Source organism: Mastomys coucha, unplaced genomic scaffold (assembly GCF_008632895.1).
Source record: "Mastomys coucha isolate ucsf_1 unplaced genomic scaffold, UCSF_Mcou_1 pScaffold14, whole genome shotgun sequence".
Lineage (NCBI taxonomy): Eukaryota > Metazoa > Chordata > Mammalia > Rodentia > Muridae > Mastomys > Mastomys coucha.
In genome coordinates this window covers 108729773-108752649 of record NW_022196896.1, presented here as the reverse complement: position 1 = coordinate 108752649, position 22877 = coordinate 108729773, and the positions used below count along the sequence as shown (strand labels likewise).

Sequence of the window (22877 nt, the reverse complement as noted above, 5' to 3'; positions counted from 1 at the left end):
AGAGAGAGAGAGAGAGAGAGAGAGAGAGAGATAGAGAAAAGACGTTACTCTTAAGAGAAATCAGAAAGCACCCAAGTTGTCCTTCCTGGTGTCCCTACACATGCTTTTAACAGGTAAGGTAGCAGCCATGGTCCTAGTATCCCTAAGCACTCCTTACCTTAAACAGGTAGAAGTTGTGGTCGCAATGCTGCCTGAGTTTCTCCTGAAGCCTCTGCACTAGGAGTCTGACTTGCTTCGTCCGGGACGCTGTGATCAGAGGCTCCGCTTCCTGGATCTCTCCTACTAGGGTGTTGACATCAGTACTGAAATTCACCCCAAACACTTGCATGTCAAATTTGCATCTATGTTTACAACATGAAGAATTATGATATTTTGAGCTGGGGAGATGGCTCAGTAGGTAAAGGTGAGCACTCTGCAGTCAGGAGGGCCTGAGATTGAATCCCCAGAAGAATAGTACAAGTGCCAGTAATGGCTGTGCTCCTCTCGGGAGGCAGGGCACAGAACAAGGAGACTTATTTCCAGTAGAAGGAAATCCAAGACCAAACAAAGCTTGTAGCTTTTTTTCAGTTCAGTATGTTACTGGTCCATGTGACATGCTGGATCTGCCTGTGCGAATGGAGGTTTGCATGGGGTTTTCTACACGGTGAATCCGGGGTACTTCAACCTGTGGAGAATTCCTCTAAGCTCACAGGGAGCTTCAGTGGAGGGATGCTCTAGTCTCAAACCTCTGCCCATTCACCCACAGTCCATCAGTCTTGTGAAATATTTCTTTACCGAGGAAACAATAGGCTGGATTACATCTTTGAAACTCAGTAACCAGTACTGCTCAGAAGTGTTAAGGCTACCAACAAATAGGGAAGCCGGAGGAACCCATACAGCCGACAAGAACTCTGGAGACATGAAGACTGGGTGATCTACAGGATCCTGGCAATGGTTCTGGAGCACAGAAGAGAAGTAGGGCAAACCTCGGAGAGCCTGAGTACAGTATGGGCCTGCATCAACGGTGTACTGCCTGTGACTATTCTAGCTGAATGGGGAAAGCTGGCCACTCTGTCTTCAATACTTTCTAAAAGCTATTCTAGACTAGCCAGGTCATCTTTTAAAATAATTCTGCTCAGAAAATGAAAAAAAGGGGGGCAATGTGAGGACCTTTATGTTCTTAATAATAAAGTTGTCCAGCCAACATCCTCATCGGGGTGTTTGCATGAAAGGTTTTGGTATGAATATGAAGCACATACTGCATGCAGTACATGGCTCACTTACCTAGGACTGAGCTCAAGTAAATCTATGGATTTGGTCTTTAATTCTCCACCTTTCTCATATTCCAGCATAATTCCTGTAAAATAAACAAGCATGATAGAAAGAAAGCGCTGGAAAGGCTAATGTACTTGAGTTCTTTGTTTCCTCTCACTTTTACTTTTCAGATTTTTAATTGTTTAGTGTCCGTTATTCTTGTGAGATATATGCACACGTTCATGGGGCTCTATACACATGCAAAAGAAGCTGTGAACACACTTGCAAGAGCACATATGTCTGGGTGTGGGGGAGGAGGGGGTCAAGGTCAGGTCTATCATTCTCTACCTTATTTTTTCGTGGCAGGGTCTCTCAAGCTCATCAGTTCGGCTCGAATGCCTTGCCAAAGAGCATCAGAGGTTTGCCAGTATCTGCCTCCCGGGTGCTAGGCTGCTGACGATCTGAAATCCGATCTTCAAGTTTGTGAGGCGTTGTGATCTGAATATGAACTCTCTTTCATCAGCTCACATGTGTGAACACTTGGTCCCTAGTGGGTGGTATCGTTTAGGAAGGTCACATAAAGCCTCCTTGGTAGACATGCGTCACTGAGAGAACAGAGGAGGCTATACCTAGGTCCCACTTCCTGTTCTTGCTCAGCTTCCTGAGGGTAAATGTGATGTGACCAGTCTCACAGCACAGCCATATTGGAAGCCCCGAGCCCCCCTTGTTCTATCACATGTACTTGGCCCCAGTAGACAGAAACGGCCATAACAGAGTTCCAGACCCCCTCGGTTCCTGCCCTACCACAGGCCTCCATGCTAGAAGAACTAGAATCCAGCAGCAGCCAGATTCCCTGCACTTTTCTCCAAGGGTGTTCATTTGAGGACAACCCATAGCATCCGTCCTAAGAGGGAAACGGTAAAGTCCAGCGTGTGTCAAACCTATCCACAACTACACGCTGAAGCAGTGCCCACGAAGCCTTGTGTCCTTGTCCTCCAGACAGCGGTTGTCTTCAGTCTCATGCGGTTACCTAGGGGGTCACTTGGAAACAGCAGACAAGGACTTTCGTGCCCCTCGATGGAGTTGCAAAACAGCAGAAAGGCAAAGCGGAGAGCAGAGATAGTGGTGAGGGTCATGAGAGCCAACTGTCTCGGCACTAAAGCCCACAACAAGGGACCAAATCGGTGTGCTAAATGTAACAAGGTGATGAGCCCATTAAAACATGTTCTAGATAGAATCTTAATAATATAACCCCTTGGTGCTAAAGCCAGGAAGAGACCGTCAACCAATACCAATGTCCAGGATACATTTTTTTTTTAAAAAAGCACTTATCATACTGAGAACTAGTAAAGGCCAATAACAAACAGCAATACTAAGATGAATGATACTTTTCAATTCTCATTTTACATTTTAAAGCAAGTATCATTAAGGAGTGCCTCAGCATGGGCTGGAAAGATGGATCAGCAGTTTAGCATTCAAGCACCTTTTGCAGACGACACTGATTCTGTTCCCACAACCACCTGCAAACCAGCTTCAGAGGAATAAGACTTAAAAATAAAATCTTAACAATAAAAAATGTTTCAACCAACTCATAGCAGTTGTATATGCTGGCACAAGACTTACCAAGGCAGACACTGAGGGCGAAAATGGGCTCACACTACCTGAGGAGCTATGGACAGTTGATGACTCTTGCAGGAGGAGAGTCGTTTTTCTTTAAGGGTATGGTCCATAGTAGGCAAATTGTGTTTCATTGGATAACCCCACATGAGCATTGGATTCCTATACACAAACAGGCATGAAGCTGAGGGGTGGATGAGTGTGAGAGGTGTTGGAGGAGGTATGGAAAATTAATATAATCAGAGTACATTATATATGCATTAAATCTTCAAAGAATTAATAAAATACTGAATATTTAAATATTTAATCACAAATCCACCTGTAGTTCTTTAAGAACGGGGGAAAAAACTGAGTTCCACTCTGTCTTCTTGGCACACCATTCCTGAGGCGACAGCTGTGCCTGTATCCCTAGAGACCTGCTGCTCACCCCCAACCCCACCCCGGGACAACTAGGTGTCATCCCGATGTCCCAATCCCCTGACTAGACAAGTCTCCAGACAAGCCCAGGAAGCCATGAGGTTGTCCAGTCCTCTCTGCACTTCAACCTCCAGTCCATACCTCTCCCTGCAATCCCAGAGGCCTGCAGCCATCAGGGGCCACCAAGTGAGATTCCTACTCCAATTCCCTGCCTGCTGGCCTTTCCAGGCAAACCTAGCTGGGGTGAGTGCTGCCCTGTTCCCTCTGCCCTCCATTCCCCAGGATACAGCTCTGCCCACATCCTTAGAGGCCTGCTGTCCCCTGAGACAACCATGTGAGATTCCCCATACTCCAAACCCCAGCCTGCTGAGTCTTCCAGCAAGCCCAGCAGCCAAGAGATCTGCCCTGCCCCTTTTCACTCCATCCTCCAGTACACACCTGCAATTCCAGATCTGCACTCCATTCCGTAGGCTACAGCTCTGCCTGCATCCCTGGAGGCCTGCTACCATCTGGGACAACCAGCTCTACCTGCAATTCCAGAGGCCTTCTACCATCAGGGACTACCAGGCCAGCCAACACCAGAGACAACCAGATGGCTAAAGACCAGCATAAGAACACAATCAACAAAAGACAGGGCAATATGGCACCACTAGAGCCCAGCTATCCTGCTACAGGAAGACCTGAATACCTTAACACACCTGAATCATATGAATATGGCCTTAAATCTAATCTTATGAAGATAATAGAGGCCTTTAAAGATGAAACAAATAAATATAAAGAAATACAGAAAAACGCAATCGTACAGTAGAAGAAATGAATAAAACTTTTTAAGACTGAAGATGGAAATAGAAGCAATAAAGAAAACACAAACTGAGGCAATCCTGGAGATAGAAAACCTAGGAAAGAGATCAGGAGATACAGATGAAAACATTACCAACAGAACACAGGAGATGAAAGAAAGACTCTCAGGCTTAGAAGATACAATAGAAATCTAAAAGGCTCATGACACAAAACATCTAGGAAATTTGTGACACTATAAAAATACTAAACCTAAGAATAATGAGAATAGAAGAAAGAAAAAATTCCCAGCTCAAAGGCACAGAAAATATCTTCAACAAAATCATAGAAAATGTCCCTAACTGAAAGAAAGATAGGCCTATAAATGTACACGAATTTTATAGAACACCAAATAGATTGGACCTAAAAAGAAAATCCTCCTGTCACAAGATAATCAAAATTCCAAATGTACAAAACAAAGAAAGAATATAAAAGCTTCAATGGAAAGGGGCCAAATAATATATAAAGGCAGACTTATCAGAATCATACCTGACTTCTCAGCAGAGACTCTAAATGCCAAAAGGACCTGGACATATGCCTTGCAGACCCTAAGAGATCACAGATGTCAGCTCAGAGTAGTGTGTGTGTGTGTGTGTGCGTGTGTGTGTGTGTGTGTGTGTGCGCGTGTGTGTATATTCACTCATTGGACTTTAGCCAATTAATTATTTCTCAACATCAACAGACTCAATTTACAATATAAAATCTTATTTCAATAAAAAGACACAGAGCAACAGAGTAGATACAGAAACAAGATCCATCATTCTGCTGCATACAAGAAATACACTTCAACAACAAAGATAGGCTACCTCAGAGTAAAGGGCTGAAACAAGAATTTTCAAGCAACTGGACCCAAGAAACAAGCTGGAGTAGCCATTCTAATATCTTAATAAAATTGACTTTCGACCAAAAGTAATCAAAAAAAAAAAAAAAAAAGATGGAGGAGGACACTTCATGCTCATCAATGGCAAAGCCCACCAGGATGATGCCTCGATTCTGAACATCTATGACTCAAATGCAAGGACAACAAGTTATGTAAAAGAAACATGACTAAAGCACGAATCACACATTGGACACCGCACATTAATAGTGAAGAGTTCAACACCCTACTCTCACCCATGGACAGGTCAACGACAGAAACTAAACAGAGAAATGATGAAACTAAAAGATGTTATGAATCAAATGGACCTAACAGATATCTACAGAACATTTCTCCCAAATACAGAAGAATATACCTTCTTCTCAGCACCTCATGGAACCTCCTCCAAAACTGACCCACAGTCAGTCGCAAAGCAAACTGTAACAGATACAAGACAACTGAAATAAACCCTTGCATCTTATCAGATCAGCGTGGATTAAAGCTGGACTGAAACAACAGAAAGCCTACAAACTCACGGAAACTGAACAACTCTCTACTCAGTGACCACTGGATCAAAGATGAAATAAAGAAAGAATTACTTTCTGGAACTCAGTGAAAATAAAGGCAGTACATACCCAATACAAACAATAAATTGTCTGAAAAAGAAATCAGGAAAACAACACCCTTCATAATAGCCACAAAAAATATAAAATAACTTGTGGTAACTCTAACCAAGCAAGTGAAAGACCTATATGACAAGAACTTCAAATCTCTGGAGAAAGAAATTAAGAAAGATATCAGAAGATGGTAAGATCTCCTATGTGCACGGATCAGTAAAATTAACATAGTAAAAATGTCCATCTTAGCAAAAGCAATCTACAGATTCAACAGAATTCACATGAAAATTCCAACACAATTCTTTACAGACCTTGAGAAAACTCTCAGCTTCATATGGAAAAACAAAACAAAACAAAACAAAACAGAATAGATAAAATAATACTGTACAATAAAAGAACTTCAGGAGGAATCACCACCCCTGACTTTAAGCTGTATGACAGAGTAATAGAAATAAAAGCTGTGATGTACAAACAAACAGGCTAATCAATAGAATCAAACTGAAGACCCAGAAATAAACTCAGATACCTATAGACAGTTGTTTTTTGACAAAGAAGCCAAAACCACAAAATGGGAAAAAGAAAGCATCTTCAACAAATTGATCTGGTCTAACTGGCTGTCTGCATCTGGAAGAATGCAAAGAGATCCATATTTATCACCCTGCACAAAACTCAAAAGCCCAAGTGGATCAAAGACCTCAATGTAAAACCAGATACAGTAAATCTAATAGAACAGAAACTGTGGGATAACCTTTAACGTCATTGGCAAAGGAGATAACTTTTTGAGCAAAACACCTATAGCTCAAGTACTAAGATCAACAACTAATAAATGGAACCTCGTGAAACAGAAACGCTTCTGTAAAGTAAAAGATGCCATTGATAGGACAACAATAGTCTATGAAATAGGACTCCACTAACCCTACATCCAACAGAGGGCTAGTATCCAAAATATATAAAGACCTCAAGAAGCTAGGCATCAACAAACAAAATAACCGAGTTAAAAAATGGCATTTAGAGCTAAACAGAGAATTCTCAACAGAGAAACCTCTAATGGCCAAGAAACACTTAAAGAAATGTATAATATCCTTACTCATCAAGGAAATAAAAATCAAAAAAGATCCTGAGATTATATCTTACACCAGTCAGAATGACTAAGACCAAAAACTCAAGTGACAGCACATGCTTGTGAGGATGTCGACCAAATGGAATACTCCTCCTCCATTGCTGGTGGGATTGCAAACTGGTACAACCACTCTGGAAGTCAAATTGGCAGTTGCTCAGAAAATTGGCAGTGGTTCTACCTCAAGACCCAGCTATACCACTCCTGAGCATATACTCAAAGATGCTCCAGCATACCACAAGGACACTTGCTCCAATGTGTTCATAGCAACTTTATTTACAATAGCCAGAAACTCGGAACAACCCAGATGTCCCTCAACTAAAGAATGGATACAGAAGATGTGGTTCATTTACCCAATGGAATACTACTTAGCTATTAGAAACATGAAACCTGCAGGCAAATGGTTGGAACTAGAGAAGATCATCCTGAGTGAGGTAACCCAGACCTAAAAGGACATCATGGTATTCCCTCACTTATAAGTAAATCTTAGCCAGAAAAGTACAGGATACCCATGCTACAATCCACAGACCCAAAGAAGCTAAATAACAAGGCAGGCTCAAGGGAGGATGCTTCAATCTCACTAAGAAAGGAGAAACAAAATAGTCATTGGAAGTACATGGAGGGAGGAAGAGGAGATGGGGAGGGGAACAAGAGGGGACACCATCAGGTTTAGTGAGAGCCAAGGAGAGAGGACCTGTGATCCTGTTCCCCTAACTGGGCTACCTTGTCTGGCCTCCAGTAGGAGAGGAAGTGACTAGTCCTGCAGTGACTTAATGTGCAAGGGTGGGTTGGTACCCAGGAGAACCTGCCTCTTCTTAGAGGAAAAGAGAAGAAAGTGATGGGGGAGGGACCATGTAAGGGAGGACTGGCGGGGGGATGCGGGGGGGGGGGGGGGGGGGGGGGGGGGGGGGGGGAGCAGCGTAATCAGGATGTAAAGTGAATAAATAAATTAATGGAGAAAATGTGGCAAGACCTTACTATGAAGGAACATATTAGGCTAAAAAATGAGGGGGAAATCTCAGGCTTATTAAACCCAACTTATTAAAATAAGAACCAAAAAGGGTCATAACTTAAGGAAAATATATTTGTGGTTTGCCTCGGTCATAAAGATGACTAAATGCATTATCTGTGTTTGTGGACACTTAGAAATCAAATTTACTCAACCCACCCAACAGAAAGAAAAGAGACTAGAACGGAGACCTGATCACATCTGGTTCGCATGCATAGCCTGCCTGGCTATACTTCCTCCCCGGGAGGGAGCTGCATTGCCTCCAAACTCAAGAGTGCGCCACAAGAGCAACTTAGACTTTTCATATGCCTTGAGACAACTAGTGTGTTTTAGTGTGTAATAATTTCCATGTTAGAGTTGAGAATTTTAAAGCATTTCAGTGGTTTTTATAGCAGATTCACCCATACCAGCATGACAATATACTTATTAAAAAAAAGATAGCCATGTGTTTCCCCATAGAAACCCATTGGAATAGCGACACAGGGGTCTTACAGACAGCTTCAACACGCAGCCTAATTAAAGCCAGCTGTAATGTCACTCCCACTTCAGCATTCAAGTTCTTACCACATATATGCTGTTTTGGATGGAATACAAGAAAAAGATGGTCGTATGCAGATATGTAACAGTTTTTTAACTTTCTTTTTTATTTAAGTTTTATTGCATTATGATGAGAAAAGATACATGATTTCAATTTATCTAAATTTGTTAACATTTAAAAACATATTTTGAGTAAATAGAATTATTCACATTCTTCTTTCCCTTTTGTACCCCAACTCCTCCCAGAGACCCCCCCTTCAATACCTGCCATACCTTTCATTTTTTTAATTTTACCATATTCTTTAAAATTTATAAAATATTTTAACAATAAAAATGAGTATTATAAAAGTTGTTTGATATAAAACAACAATCAATTGAACAGTCTTATGTAAATGCTTGTCTACAGCAATACTGAAAATACATACATTTTCTCAATATAAATTTTAAATAACTCCAAACATATTAACTGTATGATATTTTAAAGTAATATATCACTATTACTTTTTTAAATGAGCATAAATAGATAGTCTTTTTGTTTGTTTGTTTGTTTGTTTTGTTTTCAGTAGAGATTAAAATCTTAGCTCTTACTGTGGTACAAACCCAAAATAAGAACAATTTTAAGACATTGGATTTCATTGTAATAAGGCTGTACTTCAATGTCCCTCACATTACCAAAGGATTTTACCTCCATAGTAGCTAAGCTGAGAGTTGGCAGTTCTGCTGCACCAAGGAATGAATTGTAGGCACAATTTTTAGATACAGATTTCCTGCTATGGTCATAGCTATTTGACTTGGATGGTTGTCTTCATTCTCAGCCCACAGAGAACAGGTTACATTCATTTAAGAAACAGTGTGTGTATTAAGATGTTCTATCCATGATGTCATTCACCAACTGTTTCAATGAGGAATGGTTCTGCTTGGAAGGTGGCACAGACATTAGGTGAGGGTAAGAATTTGGTTCAGTTTTTAACTCTCAAATCATGCTGGTTCTTCATTCTTCATCAGTATGATATTGAAACTTAACAGTGAAAATTTCTTTCAGATATCAAGTGATAGCTTTGGTGAGTTCTTTGATACACAGATACATTAAAATCCAGATTTTCCATGGGTTTTTATGTAAGCATACCTGTAAAAACACTCTTCAGATTATGCGTAGCCTCAAAGTGTTCACAGACTTTATCACAGAGCTTCCAGTGACCACATCTGTTAGCTGCACCTCCACTCTGTCATCAGAAAACTCTCTGCTGGCAAACTGTCAGGATCGTGGTGGTGGGTACAAGCTTTCTGAACCTCCATTTTTTTCTTCTTTGAAAGCTCAAATTTTATCATTGGCAAGAAATAGATAGGCTTTCAGCTGAAACTTGAAGGTTCATGTTTGTTATTTTTCAAGAAAACGTCTGCCAAATGCCTCAAATCTAAAAAGCGTCAGTTACTGTCAGTCTTTCAAGTAAAAATGACCTTCAAGGGGTAAGAGTTAGGTGGAGTACCTCATTCTACAGCTCACACAACCACAAATATTTTCCTAAGGACCACCGTGGTACTTGCTAAACACATGAATGTGGTATGTGGTTGAATATGTGCCATCAGACTTCTTATTTAGTCTGACACTTCATGCCTTTCTTCTCATGACCCTCAGAGGTACCCAACCATGAAGCTCACACCATCTACCTCAAATACATCTTCCTTAGGCTTTTGCAAATGTGCTCCCTCTTTCCGTTCCAATAATTTCATTCCTTAATTATTCTTTACTGCTAAACACTAATGGAGGTTAGCGTCCCTGTCCAAGAATTCTTTCTTCTTTCTCGTTCTATTATCTATTTGTCTGTCTGTCTATCTTCTATCTATCTATCTATCTATCTATCTATCTATCTATCTATCTATCTATCTATCTAACATCTATTTTTCTAATTATCATCTATCTGTTTGTCTAGCTATCATATATCAATCTGTCTATCTTTCATTGGTACATGGCTTTGTCACCAATATGTTAACCATTACTTATAATTATAAATTTAATTACAGCTCCCTGCAATAGACTCTTAAGTTGTCGATATATAGGTGACTTGCCGTCATGTTAAACAAAAACAAGGCTCTTCTCCTAGCCCTGCTCCTTCTTTAGGGTCCCTTCTTGGCGTTACAACTTTGGAGGGAATTCATCTTAATACAGTCTTGCGACACTTGATGAAACCTACACAGCTCACCCAAGTATCTGAAGTTTACTACCTTAGAATAGGAAAAAAAAATGGAATGCCTTCAGTGACTGATCGAACCTCACAGAGCCTTCTAGCACAAGAGAACACTGGAATTGGGGTTATTTACCACAGTTTGCTCTGACGTTCCTCCACCACCACAAGAGATAATTGAAGTAAAGATTTGGAGTCAGACTCTAGTTTTACAGTTGCAAAATAAACTTAAAAACAGAAAATGCTCTAAGGAAAGAAAATTCTTGTTTAGAAGGGAAACTGACAGCCTTTGGCATGATGAGCTTTCCGCAAAATGTGGATACTGACGTTTTTCTCGTTTTATTAGTCCTTTGAAGGGTTCATACAATGTATTTTGACCGTACTCCTGCCATTCCCCAGCTTCTCCCAGATGCACTCCTTGCCTCCCTACCCACACTAGTTTGCATCCCTAGGTTTTCATTAAATCCATCACATTTTAAAATCCTTTAAGAACATAGTTAAGTGCGCTATGATAGAGAAGTAAACTGAATGGAGTTTAAAAGAACAATTCGAAGATCTAAGGTTGAAATTCGATAAGACATATGTACATATTAACAAATGAAGATGCAATTAATAGAAAGATGCCATTTACTATTCCAAAGGAAATTACTGGGTGCCTGACTGTAAAAATCAAGGAGAAACACATGATATATCTAAACCATTTAGCAACAACCAGAAATATGTAACAAATGAAGAGAAGCCATTCTGAAAGACGTGTCAGCATTGTAAACATTTTTAATGTTTGAAACTTGGATATTGTTTTACTATGCAGCACAATAAACCATAAGGCAATAAACTATGGTTCTGACACAACATGAAATCACTGTGATATAAATTATCGACATATTGACATGTCAAAGTAAGGTGAAGGAAGCATACAGAATTAACAAGCAAATAGTGTGTCACTTAACAAGTAACGATGCAAAAATCCACTGGATTTTTGAAAATAAACATATATATCAGGCTGGAGAGATGGCTCAACAGCTAAGAGCACGGACTGTTCTACCAGAGGTTCTGAGTTCAACTCCCAGAAACTACATGGTGGCTCACAACCATTTATAATGGAATCCAATGTGCTCTTCTGGTGTGTCTGATGACAGCTACGGTGTGTTCTCATGCACATAAAATAAGTAAATAATTCTAAAAAATAAAAGACCTGTCTTAAAAAAATTTAAAAACATTTATCTGCCACATACATACAAAAACATTCTGCAAGTTTATTAGAGCTGTTAAATTTGTAATAAAATGAAGTAGTTTGAATAATACATCATATTTATATTTCGATCTGTAACCAGTTTTTTAAATACATGAAACTCAACAGCTAAAAATGAAAAATTTGAAAGAGAATTCTGCAATTAACTTTGAGCTCCCACAGAGTAAAAGAGTGGATGACATTAAAAAACAAATAATGATCCATGGAAACATTTCAACTCGGGGAGTTCCATTCAAAGAACTCTAAGCCTGATATTAAAGATGAAAAGCAAACAAAACACATGAGTGGTTAATTTGGAAAAATAAAAATACAGCACTGATAAGTAAATGACAGAGTCCCAACCTCATTAATGAGAAAATATACAAATTAAGAGTCTCTGCCTCATTAACAAGAGAAGTCTCTACTTCATTAATGAGAATATACAAAATAAGAGTCTCTGCCTCGTTAATGAGGAAATATACAAAATAAAGTCTCTGCCTCATTAACAAAAGAAAATATACAAAATAGGGGTCTCTACTTCATTAATGAGGATACACAAAATAAGAATCTGTTTCATTAATGAGAGAAAGATACACAAAATAAGAGTCTCTACCTTGTTAATGAGAGAAAATAAACAAAATAAGAGTCTATGCCTCATTAATGAGAAAAATATACAAAATAGGAGTCTCTACCTCATTAATGAGAATATACAAAAAGAGAGTCTCTGTTTCATTAATGAGAGAACATATAATTTTCATACGTTAATAATCAGTGATAATGGGCCTAAAAACAGAGCTCGCACAACTGTATGACGTGACTTCATCCTCCAGAGGAAGAGCACTCTTAGTTCTTCTCCAATGTGTTTTTAAAGATCTAGGCCTAATTAAATATGCCCATAAATTTAAAAAGTATAAGAAGACTAAAAACAAAAAAGTAGAGAAGTGAGAGAAAAGGTGATAGGAGTTAACATTGTTAGGATATAAACTCTTAAGGAATGGGGGCTCCACCTGATTATCTGACCCAAATAAGATACAATATTTTGAACTATATAAAGCCTACTTGAATGTGAGGCACTGCTACCATTAAAACAGTTTTCCTTTACTGTGACCATAGGATTTTACATTATGTATAAACTGGCATGCTGTGTACTGTTATTGAGGAAAGCAAGCACTCGGGGAAAAAAAAACATTTTCGAGTAAGAGCTACAAGGCAGAGGTCCTCAGACTGTGGGTCTCAACCTCTTTGGGGGTTGAACGACACTTTCAGATAAGATGCCTAAGACCATCTGAAAACACAGATATTTACATTACTGTGCATAACAGTAGCAAAAGTACGACTGTCATACAAGAGGAGTAGCAACAAAAATCTTTTTTTTTTTTTTGGTTGAGACTCACCACAACATGAGGGACTGTGTTAAAGGGTCACAGCATTAGCTAAGTTGAGATCCACTGCTATAAGGGATGGATAAGTAATACAATGATCTATGCCTTAAAGATTGGGGAAAAATAGAAGTTGGGCACCCCACATCATACAACCTAGTGTCCTACAAAAATGTATTTTTAAAATTGGCAAACAAATTCTTCAAAAGATCTGCTTGGCTTCTATTTCTGCTCACTACTTGTCTGTTTCTTTCCAAATGAGCACATTTGGCTGTGTCACCACGACAAAGTGTCAAGGCAGGTGTGTTTGCACTTCTCACAAATGCTGAGCTCCAACTGGAGCTACAGAAAACACGCAAATAAAACACAACAGTGCTGAGGGTGCACGTCTCCCCTCCCCTCACGGTTTGTAGCCACACCTCAGCATTCTTCATCTTCTGCTGGCTGTATGTCACTATGCAATAAGCATCATTCTGAAAGCACTTCAGAAAGAAGCCGCTGCCCTCATACATCACCAAATGCATCAAGAAATAGTTGTATTCTTGACTCAGAATAGCTGAAGCTTTGGAAGTGATGAGAACCTTGGCCAGTTGGACTGTTGTTGTACTTAGTTCCTAGCCAAAGAGCAAAGAACTGGGCAAAAAAAAACAAAACAAAACAAAAACAACAACAACAACAACAAAACAAACAAACAAAGGAGACAAAGGTTGTCATAGCTAATTGGTGGAAAGGCTCAGCTAGCTCCTAAATTTCAAAAATCTAAAATCGTATCAGTTAGTGAACCAATACACATGACTAACACAAACAGGAAATGATCTATGTTGGCTCAGCCACATCCTGCTATGTGTACTTGGTCATCAGGTATTTAGGTCAGGACAGGTTTGATTTAGTAGATGCTAACAGGAGGATATCCCAGACTTGTAAGTGGGAGAAATGAAATGAGAGCCTCAGGAGGCTAAACAAAATGATTCTCTGTGTAGACCTGATGGAGTATAGGAGGCATTCCGTGTTAAGCATTTTCATCCCGTATGATAATGTTATTAAAACACCCACTTGCTATTCAGTAGTCTGGAAAACTTGCATATGAAATACCACCCCGAGGATTGGAATTTAAAAGTCATAAATATCTAATTGTGCTAAACCATGTGGCCTCACTAGAAAAGTAATCATTAAGTCAAGCATTGCAGGCCAAATTCTGCATAAGTCTGAGACACCTGCTAGAATACTGACTGCCAGAGATGGATCAAGAAAAGATCACATGTCTCCATTCTAGTCTCACTTCAGCTAAAGTTCCAACATCATCCTTGTGTGTCACCTCATCACGCTTGCTTATTCAACACACATGTGACTGGATAGTTTATGTGCCGAGCTCTATTATAACTGCTGAAAATAGATGGTAAAAAGAGTAGGCAAAGTCCTTACTGGAATTCTTATCTTGTGGGGAAGGCTAAACAGGGGAAAAAAAATAGTAAAAAGTAAGTATATTGGGCTGACATAGCCCTGGGGTGGGGTGGGGTAGGGTGAGGTGGGGTGGGTGATAAAATCAGAACTCTGGAAACTACCTTGGAATGATGGAACGTTTTAGAAAGAGAGGCTATCTAGGCTATCTAGGCTTCACTCGATATACCTTTGAGGAATAGCAGGTTTAAGAATACCTGCTATGCAAATGACCACAGAAAAATTATTTCAGAAAAAGTAGCCTCTACCTCAGGAGCTCTTGAGTAGGACCACGCCCAACTGGTCCAAGGCATACAGAACAGAGTGTTGCTGCTAGAGAGGGACTCAGAAAACGTCAGTGTGAGAGAGGCAGAAGGACGAGGTCCTGCGGGAGCCTGAATGGCATGGCCCTTTGCCTTTGAGATTAAAAATAAACAAAAGAGTGTGAGGAGCTGAAGCAGCAGAGTGAACTGTTCAGATGGACACTTCAGCAGTCACCAGGTGGCCCTGTTGACGTGGAGCAAGGTGGGAGCTAGCGTAATAGAGAAACTGATGTAGTGGAATGAGGTTTCTGATATCTAGTAATACTGGTGTAATATGGGGATAATATTAAATCAGAAGGGTAGAGAGAGAAAGTCAGGGACAGAGACAGATTGGATGGATGGATGGATGGATGGATGGATCGATCGATCGATCGATCGATGAATAGATGAGGAGAGAAAAAGTGAACTGTCAGAATTACTCATCAAACAAGATACAAAGTGGGGGGGGGGCAAATAGGAATGAGTCCCAATCTTTGTCCTGAGCTAGTATAGATCCAAAACTGCAAATGAGATGGGAAAGACCATGAGAAACTTATCCCATGCTTACACTGAACATGCCTATGGAGATGTCAGACAGATAGCTAGGTGCTCTGGGCTACTCGGGGTGCTTTCTCAGCCTTGAGCATAGATAAAGCTGCCCAGCAAATGAGTGCAACTGACTAAGAGAAGTTTGAAGTCAGAGGTCTGGGGCATTCTAGACTAAGAGATCAGAGGAGTCAACAGGACAGACCAAGGAGTAATATCGAGGTGAAAGAACTGCAGAGTGCTCATCTTAGAAATCAAAGAACAGCCATGTTCATCCCATACTGGTGTCTGCTCAGGACTGTGATTTAGGGGCTCCCTGTGGGTGCCATAGTGAATCACACAAAGAGATAAGAATGAAAACTCCTGTGCAGGCTGACTTCATTAACCTGGATCAGACTCTGTTGAGTCTAATGACAGGTGGTTCATTGTCAGCATATTTAAAACACCGTACAATTTGGGAAAAGATTTCCAAGTAACAATCAATCCAATCAGTCCAATCCCAGAGGCACAATAAAGCTTAAGGTGTGACTACATCGAAACCCTTTTTTTTTTTCAAAATATAAGTGACCATGAGGGCGAGGTCTATAGCTAAAAGGCCTAGAATCTAATGTGGTCTCTGACCAACAGCACAGAAGTCAGCAGGCCATAAAGTATGTGTGGCATCTCCCCTAAGGATAAGAAGTGGACTAGGGAGGAGAGAGTCTGAAATAATCATTTGGGGGAATCTGAATGAGGTGTGCTTCCACAGAAAGCAGGTTATTAACAAAATCTCAGCTTTCTGGACAGAGCACAGGTACTTGACTTTATCTCTTCCACTGAGGAGGTACCTCTGTGTGATTAACATTTCTGGATCTCTTGGTGCTTCTTTGTGAGCACAAGGACCTCTGTGCCTCCAACCTGAGACAGAACCAGTGGATTCAGAAATATGGAGGTCAGTGGGGATCCTAAAAAGTACAGACTCCAGGGCATGGTGACAGTGAAAGCAGGAAAGGAGCTAAAGACAGAAAGGAGAAGGTTGGAGGACATGGAGCTCAAAGCGCCTTGCACTGAAGGGAGGGGACAACCAAGATGGCAACTGCAAAGTCAGCAGAAGTGTGAGGTAAGTGCTGTTGACTGACAGCTTGACACATCCAATCAACTCACCCCAAAGAAAATGTCTAATGCGTTGGGAATTGGCTTCTCAGGCTTCATGGCCCACATTCCTAACCTGAGCTCCCCAGCCAAGGGATGGAAGTGAGGTGATCATTTATCAGACTCTATCCTAGAGAAACGCCTTCACTAGAAGCAACTTCGGAGGGAGAGAGGGTTGGATTATCTGGCTTATACAGTCTGTCAGTCTAACAGTCTGTCAGTGAAAGAAGTCCAAGCAAGAGCTCAAGCAGGAGCAGAGGCAGGAACCATAGTAGCTTGCTCAGCCTGCCTTCTTCTACAATCCAGGTACCTGTCCAGGGTTAGCATCAGCCATAATGGGCTAGGTCCTTCCCTATCAATCATTAATTAAGAAAAAGACTATGGATTTGCTTATAAGGCAGTCTAGGGGAGGAGGGGCAATTACTAATTGAAGTACTCTCTTCCCAGATAACTCTAGCTTGTTCCCAGTTAAGAAAAAAATAAATAAATAAACTAACCATCACGGGGTCATATGATGATCAATATAACAAAAGCAAAAAAAAAAAAATGCTATAGAGGAAGTCAGTAAGAGGCACTTAGTAGATGGGGAAAAGGAAGGTCTCTCTGGGTCAGTTACATCGGCTGAAACAAAGTAAGGAGAGGCTAGCCATGTTGAGGTCTAGGGGAAGCTCTGTCCAGAAAGGGGACCGTGCACGGCAGGCCTTCTTGTAAGTTTTAGAAGACTAGGTCAGAGACCTAAACTATAAAGATGGCAGAGAATAAAGTTCCAAAGAAGTCAACAGAGCAGGCTGAGCCAATTCTTTCAGACTGTAGATCTTATTCGAAGCCTAACAGGGGCATAGTAGGCAATTGCTGGAGGTGTTGGGTTCAGATTCTACTGGCAAACACTGTAGATGAGACGGAAAGCCAAGAAAGCACTTGAGCAGACCCTAAAGTTTCCCAACAAGTGACAGGTTTGGAGTCCTGTCAGCGAATGGAAGGGACTCGGAGTCAAACCGTGAGGGGAGAGGGGGCTGAACTGGGAGATTCACCAAGTGTTTTGGAAGTAGAGCTGGTACAATTTATTGATAGATGGAAAAGACTGAGAAGAAAGGAGCAATGAGAGTCATCAAGGGGAAGTAAAGGATGTCTGTGTAGCTTCTGAAGAATAAATAAAAAATGAGTAAAAAAAAAAAAAAGACAGGTGATCCTATTACCTGCTGACAGGGAACAAAGTGTAAAAGGAACGAAATCAGGATGGCCGCAAAGAAAGGAATCATAACAACCTAGAATATTAGACATTTTGGCTAAAATGATGAGCTAAAATATTGGCTGCCTTGCTGAGGAAAACAAGACATGTGCCCTGAGATTCTTCAAGTCCTCGCCTTTAAGACTGTCTTGGTTAAACTGGTACAAAGTGAATTAATTTACTCTACTCTGAAATCCTGCAGTTTCTTTACCCAAATGTGGTGTTGAGCTATGTGTTTAGCCGTTATCCTAAGCCAAGTTTTAAGGACTTTGTTTTACCTATTTCTCTGTATTTCACTCTTTCAGTTACATTTATTCATTTTTGTTATATGTATGTGCACATGTACACATGAAAACACGTACACACGAGAACCACAGTACATGTGCAGAGGTCAGAGAACAACTTCAGGAAGGAAGACCCCTGCTTCCACCACTTGAGCTGGACCTCAGATGATCAGGCTTGGCCACAAAGACCTTTGCTCACTGGGCCTCCCCTGCTCACCACGACTACCACCCTTTCATTTTTAATTGGAGTTCCTAGTTAGAAGCTGGGATTTCTCCTCCTATTTTGTCCTCAACAAGCTGTATTTCATTTACTCTCTCATGGTGAGCAAGCTTCTCTCCCCAACCCAAAGCACATGGCCACCAGAAAAGCATACCCTACTCTAAATAAAACAGCAGCATTGCGTGGGCTTATTTCACAATCACCACGTTGGAGTCAAGGATTCTGGACTTCTTAAAGTCATATGGTGAGGCGCACAGAGCAGGTTACATTGTAGGTTCGGATCATAAACTGACTTCTTACTGCAGCAGACTGGATGGTGTGTCAAATGTAGTTGAGTGTGCTCAGTAGAGTGTGCATTTTTTCTTTTCATGTGTCCTTCGCTTTAACTTGATCATTAAGACTTTAAAATAACAGGAAGTTCATCTCTGTCAGTCCAGAAAACACTGCCCCAGGGCGTCACTATTCACTACCCTTCAGCCCTTCCCTCCTCAGACGCATGACTTACTAGAAAGCATTTAAAAGTTTAATGACTTTCTCAAAGAGCCACTTAAAGGATTTTGAGGAACGGCGTGTGAAAAGGTGGGCGACCCAGACTGGGGAGCTCTGGCTTCCTGTCCCACTTGGTCACAGAGACCAGGCTACTCAGAGCCCTTCCCCGGGTTCCCGCCCCCTCCTTTGTCCCAGATCATCCCAGAATGGGAATCCAGGGCCCGCTCGTGGGAACCCCGTACCTGGTGGGTAATAGCGAAGCAAAAGGCTCTTAAGCTTCATTTTCTTGCTCTCCTACCCTGAGGGGCTGCGTGGCCATGGAAACCAACAAACAGCAGTAGGACTCTGAGGCGCATGCGCAAGTTTTTGTGGGCGGGTATTGGAGAGCCCAGCAGCAACGCAGAGTTGGGTAAACTCAGCTTGAGGCTCAGGCTCAGCTTGCCGCTGGCATCAAAGGAGCAGCCAGTGTTCCCAGGGGAGACATCGGTCGGTCCACCATACAGAAAAGAGTTAATTCTTTAACTGTTTAAATTTTCCCCGAATCGACTTCATTTTAGTTTCGTTTAGAGTCTAATAAAAAGAACTGTGTGAAATAAATTGTTCATACAGTTTTCAATAAAGAGCAAATACAATTATGCAGTTTTAAGGAGCTATTTTAATCACTCCAGATTAGTATTCTATTTCCTGCCAAATACTCTAATCCAACACTTTCTCTTTCTTTTCGTTGTTAAAGACAAATATGACAACTCTTGTAAGATTTTTAAAAGACAAGCCAACCAAGACTGCTTGCTTGGAAGATTGGAAAGAAAGTTGAAGGGGACATGCTCTTGCTGATAAATACAGTTAAGTATTAGTAGCAAGCAACACATCTCGAGCTGGAAGTGTCCCATACTTGGCAAACAGACACATATGTGACCTACTGTCTCTTCCTATGCAGGAACTCTACTGGTCATTACAAGCCTCAAACCTGTGAAAGGGATGAGAAGAAAAATGAAAATTTCACTTTCTAGAAATGAGGAAGTCTTTGGTAAATGGTGTTCACCTGTGTTATTGCTAGCTGAGAACAAAGCCATTGGGAAAAACAACTTCACTGTGGAGAAATCTGATGCACGGATCTAAATCACATGGTCGAAGTTACCATCAACAACACTGAAACACACTGACATTCCTTACCTGCTCTTATAGTTCACAAGGGAGGACACAATTCTTAAAGTCCCGCCCAGAATGCATTCCTTGACCCAATCTAAGAGGCAGCATCCCCCGTTCTCTATGGGTCAGCTTTCTGTTACTATAATAAAATACCTGAAAGAAATCTTATTTTGGATTATGGATTTTGAGTTTTGAGTCTATGGTTGGCTCTCTCACTTTGGGGTGACATTGAAACATTGTGTGCTAGAGGAGGCTACCTTACCTCATCGTGACCAAGAAGCCAACAGAGGGAGGGGAAGGGACAAATCAAGGGAACCCCTAAATGTTCTCCTTCTCCCAGGTAGGCTCGATTCCTTTAGCTGTTACTCATTCCCAGTAGAGAGCTAAGCGATGACTCCCTCAATGGTCAATCTATTGATGAAGTCACCCCCAAACGACCCTGCCTCTGAGCACCACTGCATTTGGGCTCCAAACCCTCAATACATAAGTCTTCAAACCCACACTATAACATACCCTTCAAGTTGAATCCCAATCTCTTAAGGGCTAAGACCTCCAAGGAAGGCAACAGTCCTTGCCTTGTTCTTTGTATGAGAATCAGAAGTGGCACCCTGAGTTCTATTTAGTTTCCAAAGCCATGGTAGTTCCTTCCAGGGCCTCTTTCTTAGGGAATATTAGGGTCCTAACTTAACAAACCAGAAGTCTTGTCAAATTTCCAACTTAAGTTCTCCTATGCCGTTTGTTTTCCTAGAAGACCATTGTCTTCTAGTTGTGTACAAACAGATGATCAAAAATAAAAATAAAAAGGCAGGTAGAGTGTCAAATGGACTCAGATCTCCCTTGGCAGTGGCACAAGTTGAGGTTAACGATGACTTACTGCTTACTCACTACCAGAAGCCACAGGACCAGTCTCTCAACCAGAGTGCAGAGTTTTTACCCTCCAGTGCACTGAGCTATGAATCACAAAAAAAAAAAAAAGCACACACTGCCCAGATGATGGTCTCCATCACAGTGTATGGCTTTGTGTGGCTTTCTCACAGGGTGACACTACCGCCCTTCATGAATAGAACCCTCAGTGGTCTTGCGTAATTCCTCACTAGATGAGCACTCAACATTGGCAAGCACTTTGACAGAACGTAGTGTCTGACTCTGGGTCCGTCCCCTGCAGTAGGCTGGCCATCTGTTCCACTTCTCCCCCCATAAATTTCATATGTTCAATTGCTTACCCAAAAGGGATGGTATAGGAAATGGGGGTTGGGGAACGACTTAGTCCCTGAGGGTAAGGCTGGTAGAAAGGGTGCCCCCAGAGGGCTCTGCAATCCTCTTTCAATGTGAGGAGACAGTGGGCTGTCTCTAAAACTCCTAAGAGAGACTCCCCAGGACTGACGAGAGGGCTACCCTGCCCTCAGACTTCCTGCCTCCTGAGTCATGAGGAATCCGTTTCTATGGTCCATGAAACTTTATTGCAGCAGTTTGAACTGAGATGTTCTTAGGGGGCCAGCCTTAAGCAGCCAGAAGCTACATACATAGTTAGCCTTAATTTCACTCCTCTAAATCAATCAAGCTAGTCAAGTGAAGGTGCTGTGGCCTTCAGTTCTTACAATGTAGTCCAGGAATAGAAGCAACAAATTTGTCTGGGAATCCTTCAGAAAATTTTGTTTTGTGCTCATTTCCTATCTCCCTAGACTTGAGCAGGAAAAAACAAAAACAAACAAACAAACAAACAAAAAACAGCAAGGAGGTCCTACAACTCCATCTGAAACAAATTTGGTGATGATAATCACAAAGGGTGATTTTTTGAGATTCACAGCATTGGTTTAATAAGTTTCCCTAAAGTGGCCCAAACTGAGTGATTCAAGCTGGGCTCTGTCTCCCACTGTCAGAACTTTTCTGTACTATATTCATAACAGGTCAATGTATAGTTAGTGTTGCCAAGGCAACTTACAAAAGGAGTCCTTCACCATCATGCCTTCATGGTGAGGAAGGGTGGCAGTGGACAAGCATGGTGACTGAAACAGCAAGCTAGGAGATCACATCTTAAATCACAAGCATGAGAGACAGAGAGAGAGAGAGAGAGAGACAGAGACAGAGACAGAGACAGAGACAGAGACAGAGACAGACAGAGACAGAGACAGAGAGACAGACAGAGAGACAGAGAGACAGAGAGACAGAGAGACAGAGAGACAGAGAGAACTAGAAAATGCAGGATTCTTTAAACTCTCAAATCCCACCCCCAGTGCCAACAAGGCCACACCTGGTAGGCCTCCCCAAACAGCACCACCAACTGGGAACCAAGTGTGCAAATGCTGTAGATGATAGAGTATCTCTTCTTCAAACCACCACAGACCTTATCTTCATATCTGAATGAGACCTAAAAACTACATAGGAAGGAATTGGAATTCTTTATGTAACTGTGGTCTAGATATCCCAGTAACTGACAAATGCCAGTGGACACAGCTGAGAGAGTGATAAGGTCACAAGGATGGTAAAAGTAGGGGAGAAGGTCATCCCTAAGTGATAGAGGCAGAGAAAAAGCAAGGAGACAAAGGCGAGAAGTCAGGCTTGACAGCAAGGGTCTAGGTCAGCATTGATTGAGGAGAGACAGAGCCGAGTGGAAGTACAGCTTCCATCTACAGTTGGCCTTCATGGAATCCATTTGGACCCTTCTTGAGAGAGACCTGCATCAGCAACCAGTCTGCACCACTGGGTCTTCATTGAGAGCAATAAGTAAAAGACAGCCTCCATCTCCTACTGGAGAGGAAGAGAATAGTGGACATTAGAAGCCAGGCAGGGAAGGTGAGAGCTATGCACAGCAACTAGAGGTGGCCTTGCTTGATGGGCCTCAGAGTAAAGGGACTGCTTAGTGCCAGAGTATGTGATATCTTGTTACATTTTACCAGTTTCCCAAGTGTTCTTGCACTCCTACATCTGATCTTACCTGGAGCTTGAAAATTGGCAGTCAGGATCCACTGAGTCAGTCAGTAAATATGCATGAAGGATCTGGTAAAGCTGGATATGTTACTGTTCCTGGGACCTAATTCTGGACAACACTGAGAAAGAA

At 41.4% G+C, this 22877-nt stretch overlaps 1 protein-coding gene and 1 long non-coding RNA gene across 5 annotated transcripts in view; one reads left to right on the top strand and one right to left on the bottom strand.

The window, feature by feature from the left end:
* The window catches only part of Daw1 (dynein assembly factor with WD repeats 1), a 43584-nt gene extending 24563 nt beyond the window's left edge, over positions 1-19021 (bottom strand). For all 4 annotated transcript variants that reach the window (XR_004117964.1, XM_031368186.1, XM_031368187.1 and 1 more), the window contains exons 1-3: positions 18913-19021; positions 1264-1336; positions 158-302 (exon numbers count right to left, since the gene is read on the bottom strand). Coding sequence is in view for 3 of the 4 variants with exons in the window: in XM_031368186.1 (XP_031224046.1) it covers positions 158-302; positions 1264-1336; positions 18913-18952 (258 nt within the window). In the remaining variant the exon portion in view is untranslated. The remainder of the gene's footprint in view (positions 1-157; positions 303-1263; positions 1337-18912) is intronic.
* Positions 19022-19048: 27 nt separating this feature from the next.
* On the top strand, positions 19049-19982 carry LOC116088658. Its single transcript, XR_004117965.1, has 3 exons — positions 19049-19156; positions 19404-19512; positions 19608-19982. It is a non-coding gene; the product is annotated as an uncharacterized LOC116088658 (long non-coding RNA).
* The last annotated feature ends 2895 nt before the right edge of the window (positions 19983-22877 follow it).